This window comes from Talpa occidentalis, unplaced genomic scaffold, assembly GCF_014898055.3.
Source record: "Talpa occidentalis isolate TD23 unplaced genomic scaffold, MPIMG_talOcc4v2.1 talOcc4.9, whole genome shotgun sequence".
NCBI classification, from domain to species: domain Eukaryota; kingdom Metazoa; phylum Chordata; class Mammalia; order Eulipotyphla; family Talpidae; genus Talpa; species Talpa occidentalis.
Genome location: NW_023605305.1, coordinates 9,120,621 through 9,134,606, shown reverse-complemented (window position 1 = coordinate 9,134,606; position 13,986 = coordinate 9,120,621). Strand labels below are relative to the sequence as shown.

The following is a 13,986-nucleotide window of genomic DNA, read 5'->3' as shown; positions in this document are numbered from 1 at the left end:
AATGCTAGAAGCAGCAGAGACGACCATTCCCTCCATGTAACAAAGCAGGCGGGCCCAGGCCGGAGTGAGGGGCAGGCACGGGGGTCTCCTGCCTCCTGCTTGCGTTTCCACCACCCCATCTGCACGTCTGTCACCTTGACCCCAACCTGCACCCCCTGCAAGCCAGGCTGCTGCCACAGCTTCCCCCGTGCCCCACACCACCCTCCACTTCCATGCTTCCCAGGCCCCAAAATCCTCACTGGGTCCCTGCTACCTAATACGACATCCCCAGCCCTGAAGGTCCAGAACCACCCAGCTAAACTCGGCTGCCTCTGACCCTCCTCCTCCAACACCCCAACAGGCACCCAGTGCTCCCAGCACCCCACCAGACTTATCTGCCCCTGTCCTCCTGCCTCTAACCTTATCCTACCAGCCTTGCCCTACCCCCGCCCCTGAATCACCAACTCCACCACCTCCAGGACCTATGTCAGATGGCACCCCATTTAGAAAGCTTCCAGACCCTCTTCAGACCAGGGCGCTGGGCTCCTCAGCTGAGGTTCCTAGCCGACCTACGACCTCCACTAGGGTGTGTGTTCCCTGTGGGCACGTGCCCATCTGTCCAACCCACCTGGCTGTGCACCTCAGGGACTCCCCAGGGGCAGCCTGGCCTTGGGTCCTTTAGCCTATACTCTCCCAGGAGGTCTCCAACATACCCCTTTGAGGGGAAGGGATCAGCCCAGCTACAACATGAGTCCCACCTGAGGCCCGGGCAAGGCCAGCAGGACCGAGGGACACGGGCCGGACATGGCTGGGTCACCCACAAGAGACCCACCGCCATCTCGCCTCAGAGAGATGCCTCGGGCCTGCCCTTCCGCCTGTTAGAGCTCTAGGCTCCCCAGCTGCTCACAGACCCTTAAACTCTTTATCATCTTCTTCACGAGGGCAGGAGGGACCCATCTTCTTCTGCCGGGACTGGGGGTGCCCCAAAGGAAGGAGAGGAGGTATCTGGGCCAAAGTGACCTTGCGACACCCAAAGATGGGTGTCAGCACTCTCCCTCTGAGAGGCCCTCCCACGCCCACTGATGCCAGTGCCCTGGAGGGGCCACCTTGAGGAACTCCAGGAAGGCAGGCTTGGTGAGGCAGGCCTTCTTGATGATGGACATGGCGTTGGTGAAGTTGTTCACGTAGTCACTGTACACGTCCAGGACCATGGACTTGGAGAACTGCAATGGCATGGGCACAGCGTCACGCGGATGCTGGGGCCACACCCCACCCTCACTGCCAGCACCCACCCAGAGGCATCCAACCAGCCCAAGGTCAGGAAACAACGGGTCAGGAAACAACACCCCGATGGGAAGGGGGGGCATTCCTGACCCCACTCTCTGCCCACTGGCGACGGGCACACAGGCAAGACATTCTCTTCCTGACCTCCCCAGGAAATAAAATTCCTGGCCCACCCCTCTCAAGGACAGCACTCCAAGCCCCTCCCCAGAAATAGTGCACCCCTCATTGAGTTGCCAAGGGTGGAGATGGCTTCTCTGGGGTCACCAAGCCCCTTGGACATCAGGGTATGGGAGCTCTTTAGCCCCAGGGTTTTCAAATAAAAACACTTCTTTCTTTTAGCAGAACCCAATTATCTACAACAGGTCAAAGCGCAGTTCTACCGACCTGATGCCCCCAGCTCTGTGAATCTCTCAGGGCCGAGACTTCAGTTTGAAAAACCACAAATCCAGTGCAAACCTCCCCACCCCAGTTCCACAGGTGGGAACCTGAGCCGGGAGCAGGTCCTGGAGCTGCTCAAGGGTGTCAAATGGAGCTGGGACCGAGACCCAGCACACCCCGACACCCTGCGGCTCCTCTGGGCCAAGGCCAGGGTCTGCACGAGCATCCCCAACAGAGGTCACTCTACGGTGCTTGGCAGGGGGCTGCCCCCAGAGGCGGGGACACCTGTGGCCTCGTGGAGGTGCAGCCACCTGGGCAGAGTTGGAGCAGGCACACACCTGCAGATAGCTCTGAGGTCACACTGCGGACTCGAAGGTGTCACCACCCCATCTCAGGCCAGGCAGACTCAGACCTGCTTCTCTCTGATGCGCTGAGTGGGGCAAAGCAACCGGGAGAGGGAGACAGCAGGCCCTGAGGACCTCAGGCGAGGGCTGTGCTTCCTCCCCTTGACCAGTAAGGAAAGACTCTGGGGAAACCCACCGAAGCCACGAAGAGGTCCCCGATCTTCTCAGTGGAGTCCCACTCGGCCACGCGGGAGGACAGGGCGATCTGGAACATGGAGTGGCAGTGCAGGATCTCCTTCACGCGGAAGAACACCACCTGGCACTTGCGCAGGCTCAGCGCCTTGGGCTCCATCTCCACCAGGGGGTTGCGGTAATCCTGCAGGGCGGGGAGGGAGAGTGGGGTGCGCCCGAGCCAGGCCACAGCCCCTCCACCCTCCTGCCCTCGCGGCCACCTGGCCAGGGCCCATCAGAACTGGCCAGGGGTGGTCCTTCCCGTTGGAAGGAGCGCTTGTTCTGCACACCTCAGCTGTCCTAAAAGGACTCCGTGAAGGTAACATCCTGGCCTCCCTGCCCACCCACCATCCGTGCCCAGGACTCAGGGCTAAGCTGAGCTGGGAGGAAGACCTGGCCCTGCTGTGCTTTTCCTCCAACTGAGCCAGCCTGTCCACCAGGCAGGGGCAGGAGGAGGCAGCCAGCTCCCTTGGCTCCGAGCCTGCACCACATTCTCTGACCAGCTTTGTCAGAAACACAGGGAAACGCACATCCTGGCAGGTGTCCCCCAGGGTCCCTGCCGCCCCCGAGGCCCTGGCTCATACCTGGAGTACCCGCTTCAGAGACTCCACGTAGCTGCCTTCACTCTGCACGATGGAGCCCAGGATGTGCCTGCGGACCACCTGTTCAGGCAGAAGCACGTCAGTGCCCACGCCCACCGTGGCACAGGGGGTGCGCCCAGTGGGTGATGCCCTCAGAGTGGTGCCTGGGGGCAGAGGCGCGTGTTCCTCCCAGAGCCCATTTTTGGTTCCATGGGGGCCTGGCAGGCTGCATTCCCTTCCAGAGCCCTGTCCACCCCAGAGGACCCCTTTGTTCCCCAGACTGCAGGAAGGGGACTAAGCAGATCCTCTGTCTGGCCTCTTTTACTGTTCCAAGGAGGTGGGTCGCCCCCTCTCCTCCGTGGATCTCGCAGCCTCCTCCAACTTGGACCAACCCTGTTGAAAATTCCTTCTCAAATGGAACTGAAATCTTGGCCCCCATCACCTGTGGATATAATCCTTAGCCAACCCCTCCCCCGCGACAGTCCTTGGGGTAACCCCAACATGTCACCTAGTGACCTCCACCTCGGACTAAACATCCCAGTCCCTTCCCCAACCCTCCTCCACCTGAATCGCCCCTCCAGCAGCTCAGCACAGAGAGAACCTGGCCAGCCCCTGTCGACCAGCATGGGACTTGCAACCCCTGCCCTGGAGGGCCGGCAAACCCGGCTGGATGTTGGAGTCAAGTGGACACCTTTAAAAAATCCTACCATCCGGCTCCCTCTCTGACATTCTGATCGGACTGGCATGGGGTGCAGCTCAGGTATGGGGGAGGGGGTATAAAGTCTCTCAGGTGGTTCTATTGACAGAGCTCATCTGATGAGGGAGTCCCCAGGGAGAGCTGTCCACCTGGCTCCAGGGCAGGAGGGTGACTGATCCCTGCTCTGCCTGAGAGTGTCCATCAGCACCACTATTCCCCACTCTCCTCCACTACCTTTTCCACCTCTGGCACATGGTGCCCAACCTCCCCTCTTCCCTGCCACGACCCACAGGCCCCAGGCCCTTAGGCCGCCCCACACATGGCAGCACCATCAGGATCCCTGGGCCCCAAGCTGTGCCCACACAGTTCTCTACCCAGCAAGTTGCCATTTGGGGCCAGGTGATTCTGTCGTGGGGGTATCCTGTGCACTGTGGGGTTTTAGTAGCATGCTTGGCCCCTAATCTCATTGCCAGTAGCAACTGCCAGTTATGACAGAAAACATTGCCAGGCATTACAAAATGCCCCTGGGAGGGAGAAAAGTCGTGTTGGCTAAGACGGTGGCTGGAGTAACTGTATGTCTGATCCAAGAAATGCAAAAGGCTCCAGAGACCCCCAGCAACCCCCCACAGGAGAGCCTGAGAGGCCCAGGACCTTGAGCTGGAAGCCTGACTCTGCCCCAACAGTGACCCCTGCCATGGGGAGGGGTCAGGGGTCAGGCAGGTAAAGGAAGCAGGTGGACAGACTGCACAGGTGCCCTGAGACAGGGGCCGCCTCCTCCGCTCCGGCCAGTGCAGCCACAACCCCTAGCCTCCAGAGGCCAAACATCAGGATTTTCTGCCAATAGGAAACCGGCCAATCCTCTCACTGAGCCTGTTGATCCCATGTCCTCACAGCAGGGGGTAGCGAGGGGGGGGTCTCTCACCCCACTTCAAGCTAGGGCAGTGAGATGAAAGGGAAGCAAAGGTGACCAGGCCCAGGTCCCACAGCAGAGCTGTCCTGACAGTGACATGACACTCTGGGAGGAGGGAGTCCTTGCCCCCACAGCCCCAGCTCCGTGGGGACCCTGAGTCCCAAGGTGACAGTGGACGGGCACCCCACTCTCTCCAGGGTCTTCCTGAGCTGCATTAGCTCAGGGCTGCTCAGCCCTCTGGCTAGCACAGCCCCTTCTCCCCACACCACCTTCAGTTCAAACTGCTCAATAGGGGTTCTCTAGTTGCCATGGAGGTGCAAAGCCAGAGCTCCAAATACTGGGGCCCCACACCCCCACTACAGCATGGAACAGCAGGGCCCAACAGGGAAGGCCTAAGCTGCTGGCTGGGAGCGACCCCAGGAAGCCCCCAGCCAAGAGTCTCTGATTGTCACTTTCCCTTCAAGACCCACATGTGCATGGTACCAGGTTGTAAGCTGGACCTTCCCCAAAACACCCCCACCCACCCTGCTGCTCCCACAGACCTGCTGAGGACTCAGGCCCTCGGGCATGGGGCCCAGCTCCGGGGCTGGGGGCTTGATGTCCGTAACGCTGACCTCCAGGAGCCCCATGTCCTCCTCCTCCGAGTCACCTGGAAAGTCAGACACATGCTGGCGACACAGGCAAGGTCAGGGCCACACACCCGCTCAGACCCAGGTCCCAGGGATGGGCAGCCCCCAGGGCCACGCAGGGCACAGGCTGCTCCTCACATTGGCTGCCACGCTCTCTGGAATGGTCCACAGACAGCGTGAGCCAGCCAGTGAGTGAGCGAGCCGCACAGAGCAGCATGCTGGGCCGGCTCCCCAGACAGGCCTGCTCAGACCCTCCGCTCTGGCTGCTGCAGGCCAGGCCGCCCATGTCCCCAGCACCAGGCACTAAAAATAGTTTTCTTCTGGACACTCGAAACAGGGGTGGGGGGGTAAACCCCGAGAAAAACAGGTCTGTTTGACTTTATGTTTCATATTTCAAAGAAAACAATGCAAAAATCCCAAAGGGAAAAAGCTCAACTGCTGCGTGCTCAGGATGGGGGTTGGGGGCCGGTCTCAGATGAGAACAGAAGGGCACAGACACAGGCTCAGGCAGAGAGAGCGAGAGGTGGGCAGGGCAGGAGTCTGGCCCAGCAGGGTTCTGGCCCCCACGAGAGAGACACGGGCCCAGGAAGACGGGCTGCTGCTGCTCCTGACCCTGAGACCCAAAGGTGGCAAAGGCAGGAAGTGGGTGCTGTGAGGAAGCCGGGCGAGAAAAAAGAAGTGGCAGTGACGCCAAAGGGACAGGGGACAGGGACACCGGGCAGGCCCTTACCTGAGCAGGAGACAGAAGAGGAGGAGGAGGAGGGGCAGCGCACGACCGCAGGGGGGTGAGGGTACTGAGGGCCCTCCTGCCTGGCCCACATGGCACCCCGGGCATCACTCCGCACCCACCCCAGCCGCCGGCCCCGTGGCTTCCTCTTCCCCCCTGAGCCACTGGCTAACATTCTTGGCCAGTGACTTGAGCCGGCCGCAGCTATTAATAACGCCGTTGGTGGGAGGGTCACTTTAGGAAAGGATCCGGGTTGCGGGGGGTGGACAGGGCCGGGGAGAGCCCCACTGGCTGCCTGGCCGGCCTAGGGGTGGGAATGATGACCAGAGACAGTTCCCAGCCAGCAGCCTGCCCCCGGCCACTCCTCCCTGCCACTCTGCTACGAATGACTCCTCGGCCTGTCCCCTCCCTCATCCGGGGCCAGTGAACCCCAAAGGATTAGAACAGCATGCAGAGGTGGGGTTCAACCCCTGTTGCAGAAGAGGAGTCCACAGTTCTAAGAGAAGGACCGTGAAGGTCACATGGCCGGGAGCCGAAACCTGCGCCAGGGCAGCAAGGCACCATCCAGCACTGAGCAGTGCCACTGAGTGGACCCCCCCGGGCCTGGTGCTGCCACGGGGAGCCCGGAACTGTGCCAGCTGGTTACCCTCGCCCTGTCCTTGAGGCAGATGCCAGATTAGCCCCACTGTACAGATGAGGAAACTGAGGCACAGAGGGTAACACATATAACTTTCCAAGAGGACACAAGGGTTGTCCTCCGGGGCCCTCTCCTGGTTCAGGTCCCCACCTTTGCAAGAGGCCTGATCTCATCTGTTCCCACCCCACCCATGCCTGCAGGTCCCCAGGCGGGTCCCCGGTCCACTCTGCACCTGTCCCCTCGTTCCCTTGGGAATAGGACCGTCCCCTGCACCTGGGTGATGTTTCCAAGAACTAAGGAAGGAACTGGAGAGCCCTGAGGAGCGCCTGGGACACGACAGACGCTCCAGGAATGTTGACCATCATGAAAAGCACCCCCTGGGCATCTACTCTCCCACCTCCAGGCCTTTGCATGCACCGCCACCCCACCCCCAGAGCGGCTGATCCCCACTGCCCAGCTGACCTGGGCCTCCTCCTCTCAGCCCTTCCCTGGCCTTTCATTCCATGCTCTCCCCTCCGCGTCCCAGCAGGGCCCTGGCGACTCCCACTTGTCGTCTGTCGCGTGGTTTCCGCCAAGCTGAAACATGCGACGTTGTCGCACGCACGACAGGAGTCCCTGTCAATGGCTGAGATGTGGCAGAAGTGACCCTACGTCCAGGTGTGTGTGATGACACCCTGTGATGTTCACGAGACAAACTCGCCCACCGACGCGTTTCTCAGAGTGAGCCCCGTCGCTAGGCGACGCACGGCTGCACAGTCATTTCCTCTTATACGCGGGTGCCCCCTCCCCTGCCAGCAGCTCCCGGAGGAAATGCCAGCACGGGCGGCACCCAGCAGGCCCGGGTCACAGTGGCTGGGGGAGAGATGGGCGGAGGAGTGAGCGGGAGCACTCTTGGGGAGCCAACAAAGGCAGGGACACTCAAGGGGGGCCCACCTTCCCAAAAAAGACAGGCTGTGCCTGCAAGTGTGAAGAGGCTGGGCCCGGCCGAACACTTGAGCACCCCACTGCCAGAGGCGCACAGAATGACCGCCGGGGTGAGGAATGGAGCCTTGCCCTCCCCCTCCACACACCCCCCCCCACGCCGTCACAGGGCTGAGCCCCAGACCCGCCCCCTGCCCTGTCTGACAGCCTTACCAAGGACATCCTTCCGGTGCAGAAAGGACACTTTGCGCATGACAGCGATCCTGGTCTTCTCCAGCCCGTCCTTGGTCCCGCTCTTGGCGGCCTTCATGAGCTGGGTCATCTGGGCAAAAGCAGAGGCTCATCAGAGACTCAAGAGAGGCTCTGGGACACCTGCCACGAGGGCCCAACCCCACCCAGGCCTCCCACCGGACCCCAGACCCCGACCTCAGTCCACTCCCTCCTGGAAAGATGGGCAGCAGCGGTCACCAGGGGCAGCAGGCAGTGCTGCCAGGGACCTCCTGGAGGGGGGCCCGAGAAGGGGTGTCCACACCCCAGGGATCTCCTTTGAGAACCCTCCTGAGGGGCAGGGGGCGGTCCTAACTGGCTTTAGGTGTCAGCTAAGGAGGAAATGTGACTCTGCAGAAGGCTGCAGGCCTGGAGTCTGGGCCCTGCTCACCACGCCCCGGCGGGGGGACCCTGGACAAGTCTCACTCTCCCTCAGCCTCAGTTTCCTCACTGAGATGCCACAACCGCCTCTGTGAGGACTCAGCCCAGGGCTGGGAAGCACCCTCACAGTGGGACTAACGCCACAAAGGTTGGTGGTTACTTCAGGGGCAACTAAAAGGAGGTGGCCACCCCCTTCCCATCCACTGAACCTGAGGGAGGAACCCCCTTCCCAGCCCCCCAAATAGCCAGGTTTCTTACTGTCTCTGCCCAGGAAAGGGGGAAGGCTGAGCTGCCAGGAGCAGGGTGCGGCTTCCTCTGGGCAGGAGGAGCCAGGGCACAGGCAAAGCAAGCTAAGCAGAATGTGAGGCTCAAGGGACGGCATGCCGGGTGGGGGGCCCTGAGTGGTGGGGAGGCCCCAGCCTCCAAACAGACCGCTGCCCTCTAACTCACCCTTTGGCCCCCTCGCTCCCAGCCCAGCCCTGGCATCTTCTCCACCCGCGGTCAGTGCTCTCCCACAGAATTCTCTGCAAGGATGGATGTGCTCGCCACCTGTGTGCCCACGCCAGTGGCCGCTGGCCAAGGGTAACCATTGGGCACTCGAAAAGTGGCCAGTGAGACCGAGGACCCGAAGTCCTGGTCGTATTTCATTATCTTTCATTTAAACAGCCACTCGGCTCTGCAGATGGACAGTGCAGTTCAAGGAACACGTCTCCTGCCCAAAGTTCTCTGGGGGTCTCTGGTCTCACTGTCGCCTTCATCCAAACAAGGCCTAGGTCCCCAGCATGAGGACCTGGGCACATGCTGGGAGTGTGGACAGGGGAGGCTGGATGAAAACCCAGTGGGCACTGGGCTGGGGACAGGGTGGAGGCTTTCAGGAACAAGGCTGGCTTTCTGGAAACAACCAGCAGGAGGGAAAGGGAAGTATCACCCCCTGCATCTAGTGGTGCAATGTAGAGCAGTGATTCATGGCTTTTTGGGGGAGAGTGGGTGCGAGGGGCAGTCATAAATACCTTTGAGAATCTAAGAAGAGGAACAGGTGCTGACCCCAGAAACTGCACAGAGATGCTCACCCTCTCGGGCGTGGGGTCACAAGCCCTGGACTGGAAACCTCTGTCCCAGAGCCCGGGTGCTAGCCTGGCTGGAAGCCGTCAGTGGGACCCTCCTACAAACCCTCAAACACCCATCAGAGTGCCTGCTCTTTGCATTTTTCTGGACAAAAAGAAACAGCAGGTGAGCACTACAGGTGTCCCTGAGTCACCCTGCTTTCAGGTGGAGGACACACCGGCAGGCGCCCTCCTGCACTCTGCCCTCCTCCACAGGCCCCTGCTTCTCTCTGACCTCAGCTTCCTAAGTCAAACCTACCCCCGCCAGGTCAGAGCACTCTGGGAAGTGGGGGTCTGTACAGGGCCTCCCAGCCTATAAAGTGCCTCTTTCCCTCCTGGGAGGCCTCAGTTTCTGCTGAGATGGGCGGTGCTGCAGGTCTGGGCACCCCATTGGCCTCTGTGGGCCCTGCCACTGACGGCAGGAATGACCACCAGCCATCATCTTACCCACCAGCCTCTCTAGTGCTGAATGACAGCAGGAAGATGGCTGCCCCCCGGCCCCGGGGTGACCTGGGAATGAAAAGGCTCACCCAACACTGAGCTCCCAGGCTGTGCAAGTGCAGCCCTGAACTGTCCGGTCCTCACATCCACCCTGGGGGCTGGGACCCCTGACACTCCCATTTCACAGGCAAGGAAACCGAGGCTCAGAGAGGTCAAGAGGCCTGCCCGGGATCGCACCACGAGCAGGTAGTAGGATTCAAACCCTGGCCTGCGGGACTCCAGAGCCTGTAGCTCCCACTCATGATCAATTAACAGAAGCTACTGCTGTTGATATCGTTTGCAGAAGTCAGGAGCATCTAGCAGAAGGGGCTGCAATTTCTCCCACAGACTTCCTTACTCTGGATCTTTCTGAATAGCCCAGAGAGGGGGGAAGGGCCAACAGCACCAGTGTTCACATTTGTCAAAGTATAACCCAAAGCCACCCACGGTAGCTGCTACATATGCAGATGCCTGGGCACTGATCGACGGAATCAGCATCTCCAGAAAGTTCAGGAGTCAGGATTTTCCAAAGCTTCCCAGGTCATTCTAAGGCCCCTAAAGTTTGAAACCCACCCAGGAATTCTTGCAGACAGCGAAGGTGACTTGGGGGTGGGCAGAGCAAGAGTAGCCAGCTCGTGGCAAGGAGCAAGCTGGCCTGGAGCATCTACCCGTCCCAGCACAGACGTGAAAGTCAGCTCGGAAGTGAGCTGGAGGCTCAGGCCACTGCTGCAGCCCCAGGAGCAGCAGAGAAGGCCCTTTGGGGCCCCCACCCAGGACCAGGGAGGGACAGACAGACAATACCTTACAATCGTACTTGTGCTTCAGCTCCTGCATGTCTCTCCCCCCAACTCTTAATGCCAAGATGTCTCTCTTAGTCCTGGCGTATCTCTCCTTGAGCCTGGTCAGGTCTGGAGAAAGCTGGAGCCCCCAAGCAGCCAGGCAGAAGGAGAGCAGGTGAGAGGAGCAGGCGGGACAGGGAGGAGACAAAACATGGACAACAGAGGAAAAAGGAGACTCAGGTAAGGCGGCATGGACCACAGGGACAGGTGGGATCTGGAGCCGAGCGGCAGTCCGGGCGGGCTCCTGTGTGGAGGCGGCGCCAGCAGCACCCAGCCGCAGCGCGCCAGGCAGCTCGGGGCGGGGGCGTGGCAGTGGAGGATCCTGCTGCTCGGATAGGATGGGAACAGCCCGGGCCCCTCTCTCGGGGATGGGGAACACTGCACAGTCAGGGGCTGCATCTTGGTCGCCCCCTCATCCCACAGCCCACATGGGACTTGGGACACAAAAGGTTCTCTGCAAGTTTGTGAGATGGTTGGATGGGTGGCAAGTGGATGGACAGGCAGGATGGGTGAGTGAGGGGATGAACGGATGTGTGGGTGACGCATAAAGATGGGGGTGAAAATGGATGAATGTGACAGACACATGGGCAGTGGAACAGGCTCATGGGCAGGTGGGTGGACGGATGCCCGCATGCATTGGTGCATGAAATAGCAAGTAAATGGAAACATGTAGCTGGGTGACTATAAAGCAGGGTAAATGGATGGATGAATAGACTGTCAGATAAATGAATAAAGGGACAGATGGGTTGGTGGGTGGACAGAAGCGGTGCTCCTAAGTATTTAACCACGGGGTTTCCAGGAGAAAGAGCCCTGTTCCGCAGCATTTCCATGGTGTGATTGCGCCCACACTGGCCAGTCTCAAGCTACCAGCATGAGATCACTGAATGGGAAGCTGGGAGGAGATACACACCATTGTGAGCTCGGACGAGTGATTCTAGCACATTCCTAGAAGGAGGAGTGAATGACTAGACAGACAGAAGCAGGGAGGAGGGGAGGGCGGGTAGGATGGGGGGGGGTAACAGCTTAGAAACTCTCCAGGAAGAAGGAGGGTGGACGAACAGGCATTTACAGGAGTATGTGTGAGCAACAGTGACACTTGGTACAGCATCCAGAAGACCAAGACGGGCTCTACTTGGAGAGAGGCAACAAGTAGCAAGTTCAAGAGCACGAGTCTGGGGCAGACGGGCCGACATTCAGAACGCAGCTCCCCGCTCACTGGCTGGAAAAGCCTCTTTGCTTCCCTGAGTTACAGCTTCCTCAGTGGTAAAGTGCCATAATAATAACCACCTCATCGAGTTCCTGAGAAAATTAAATGAACGGTCTATGGGAAGCCCGGGGCTTAGCTAGTATTCAAAAAGTGGAAGCTATTATTGTGCTGGCTTTCAGATAATAAGTGTTCCACATTGTTGACGGATGACTAATTGGTTGGGTGGAGTGTTGGAGAGAGGGAAGGAAGTGGATGGAGGAAGGAGGGGGGGAAGGGACAGATGGATGGATGGATGGATGGACGGACGGATGGACGAACGGACGGACGATGGATGGGTGATGGATCCACAGATGATTGCTGAAAGAGGTATTTTCTTTCAAATCACACATGATGTTGATGTGCAGCTCCACCACTGACTGGCTTGTGTTACCCCAACCTCATCATTTAACCTCTCTGAGTTTCTGTGGCTGGTTCTCTGATCAACAATTCAATGCAAATAACAGGCCTCTCGGATATTAGGGAAAGTAAATAAAGCTGCTTTGCACACTAGGCACACGAGGCACATCTTCACTATCGTTATGTAAAGCAGCAGCAAAACAGGGATTCTTCTGAGAGTCATTGAGACCTCACAAAACCTGGAGTTTGGGGTTTGTATTGAGTCCTGTTTCACGTGCAAACCAGAATGACACATAAAATCAGGAGGCCCCTAGCCCTCTGGACGCCCCTCTGCCTCCCGAAGGGGCAGAAGAATGAGGCTCCAGGTCCACTTTGAGACCAGTCTGATCAAAGCAGGGGTGTGAACAAGGCTTGGTCAGATCAGCCCAGTGCCTTGGCCAGCTGGATGATGGTGACCTTGATCATGAAGAGGTCACAACCAGAAAGTGGAAGAGCACAATGGACCCATGCATTCTACAGCTAAGGGAAAAAAGCCCCTGCTCCTGCTTCTACCTGGGGCAGGTGCTTCTGAGGTTCCTCTGCAGACCCCTTGGTCACTTTCTTTGACCAGAATGGCTCCCCAAGGGCTGGCCTCTCCAGACATCTGAAGGAGAGGCTCTGCTAGTTCTCTTATAGCTGGGCAGGGTGCAGGGGCCCCATCAGACTCGAGATAGTACAAAACATCTCCCCAGACCTCTGCTGCCCAGCGCCCCACAGCACAGAGAACACACAGCTGAGCAGCGTGGCCCCGAGACATGCAGGTGCGACAGTGCAGGCGTGAGAGCAGGTGCCCTCAGCAGCTCAGGAGGGCAGAGGTGTAGACAGGCTCAACAGGGTTTCCCGGGCAGAGGCAGGTGCCAGAGGAAAGGTCCCTCCACAGCCTATCTCCCTGGAGCTAGTTGTTGGGGGACAGGAAGGCCATGGCCAGAGAAGTTCTCGTGGTGAGAACCCCTTGCCCATGGCCACACTGTCTGCAAAGGAAGAGTCCACAGTGTCCAGCCAGGGGGTGTGAGGGACTGAAGCTCATGAGCATCCCCCAGAGACCCAGCCTGGGGTCAGGCCATGCAGAGGACAGCCCAGCATTTCTCCCAGTTAAAAGTGGGTTGTGGGGCCCCACCCCAACTCTGAACCTAAGTGCCTGGGAGTGGGGAACTGACAACTGTGACCTCACCAGCTTCCCACGCAATGCCAACACCCCTGTCAGTCTGGGGGCCAGCCTTGGGGAAACCCCGCATCTCCATGCCTCCTGGCCTGAGAGGGGCCGAGTACTCCCTCCAGGTCCCTAGCAAGAAGGTAGGGCCTGGAAGGGTGGCCGTGGGGGATGAGGAGGGACAACCAGAGGCTGACAACAAGGGCTGCCCCGAGGGCCTGGAGTGCCCCTGACCACGCTGTCCAGAGCTGGGCTGAGACGAGGCTGCCCTGCCCTCATGTGGAGAGCCTGCCAGGGCACACAGTGGCTACAAAACCAAACCTCCCCTTCCCCCATAAAGCAGTACACTCTGCCCTTCGAGGACAGAGCAAGTTCAGGCACCTTTCCCATCCCTGCTGGGCGCTGCATCGTAGCACCCAGCTTGCCTCTCAGAAGAGTCCTCTGGCCAGTACCACCACATCCCACCCGGGACGGGCCTGCAGCCACGGTACTCGTGTTGACAAAAAGGTATTTTCCCTTTGCTTCTGATAGATTGCTATTTGCCCAAACAGTATCTGCTCCTAGACCACAAAGGTCAGCTGAGCCTGGGTGAGGGCTTCCTGTTCCCGGGCACCCCAGGCCACACCCTAAGCTGTGGGCTGGACGCACAGTAGGTGTCAGAGATGCCTAACTTTTCACTGGCAAGATGTCAAGGCCATTTCCACAGCCTGGTCAGTGCAGGCCCAGCCATGAGGAGACCAGGGTTCAGGAGAAACCTGTTCACCTGTGTCCCCCAAGAACTGGGGGAGCCTGACTTGGTCTGAAGA

The 13,986-nt window shown here is 59.4% G+C and overlaps 1 protein-coding gene and 1 long non-coding RNA gene across 3 annotated transcripts in view; one reads left to right on the top strand and one right to left on the bottom strand.

Moving 5' to 3' along the window:
• The window catches only part of ARHGEF10L (Rho guanine nucleotide exchange factor 10 like), a 114,925-nt gene that overhangs the window by 51,051 nt on the left and 49,888 nt on the right, over positions 1-13,986 (bottom strand). Inside the window, exons 8-13 of one of the 2 annotated variants that reach the window (XM_037500671.2) lie at positions 10,351-10,467; positions 7,532-7,640; positions 4,947-5,053; positions 2,801-2,878; positions 2,182-2,361; positions 1,086-1,202 (exon numbers count right to left, since the gene is read on the bottom strand). In XM_037500671.2, coding sequence (XP_037356568.1) covers positions 1,086-1,202; positions 2,182-2,361; positions 2,801-2,878; positions 4,947-5,053; positions 7,532-7,640; positions 10,351-10,467 — 708 coding nt within the window. The remainder of the gene's footprint in view (positions 1-1,085; positions 1,203-2,181; positions 2,362-2,800; positions 2,879-4,946; positions 5,054-7,531; positions 7,641-10,350; positions 10,468-13,986) is intronic. The other variant, XM_037500673.2, reaches the window with a different exon arrangement.
• LOC129145200 (uncharacterized) lies at positions 7,321-11,494 on the top strand. The gene is made up of 3 exons (XR_008550396.1): positions 7,321-7,431; positions 10,447-10,568; positions 11,460-11,494. It is a non-coding gene; the product is annotated as an uncharacterized LOC129145200 (long non-coding RNA).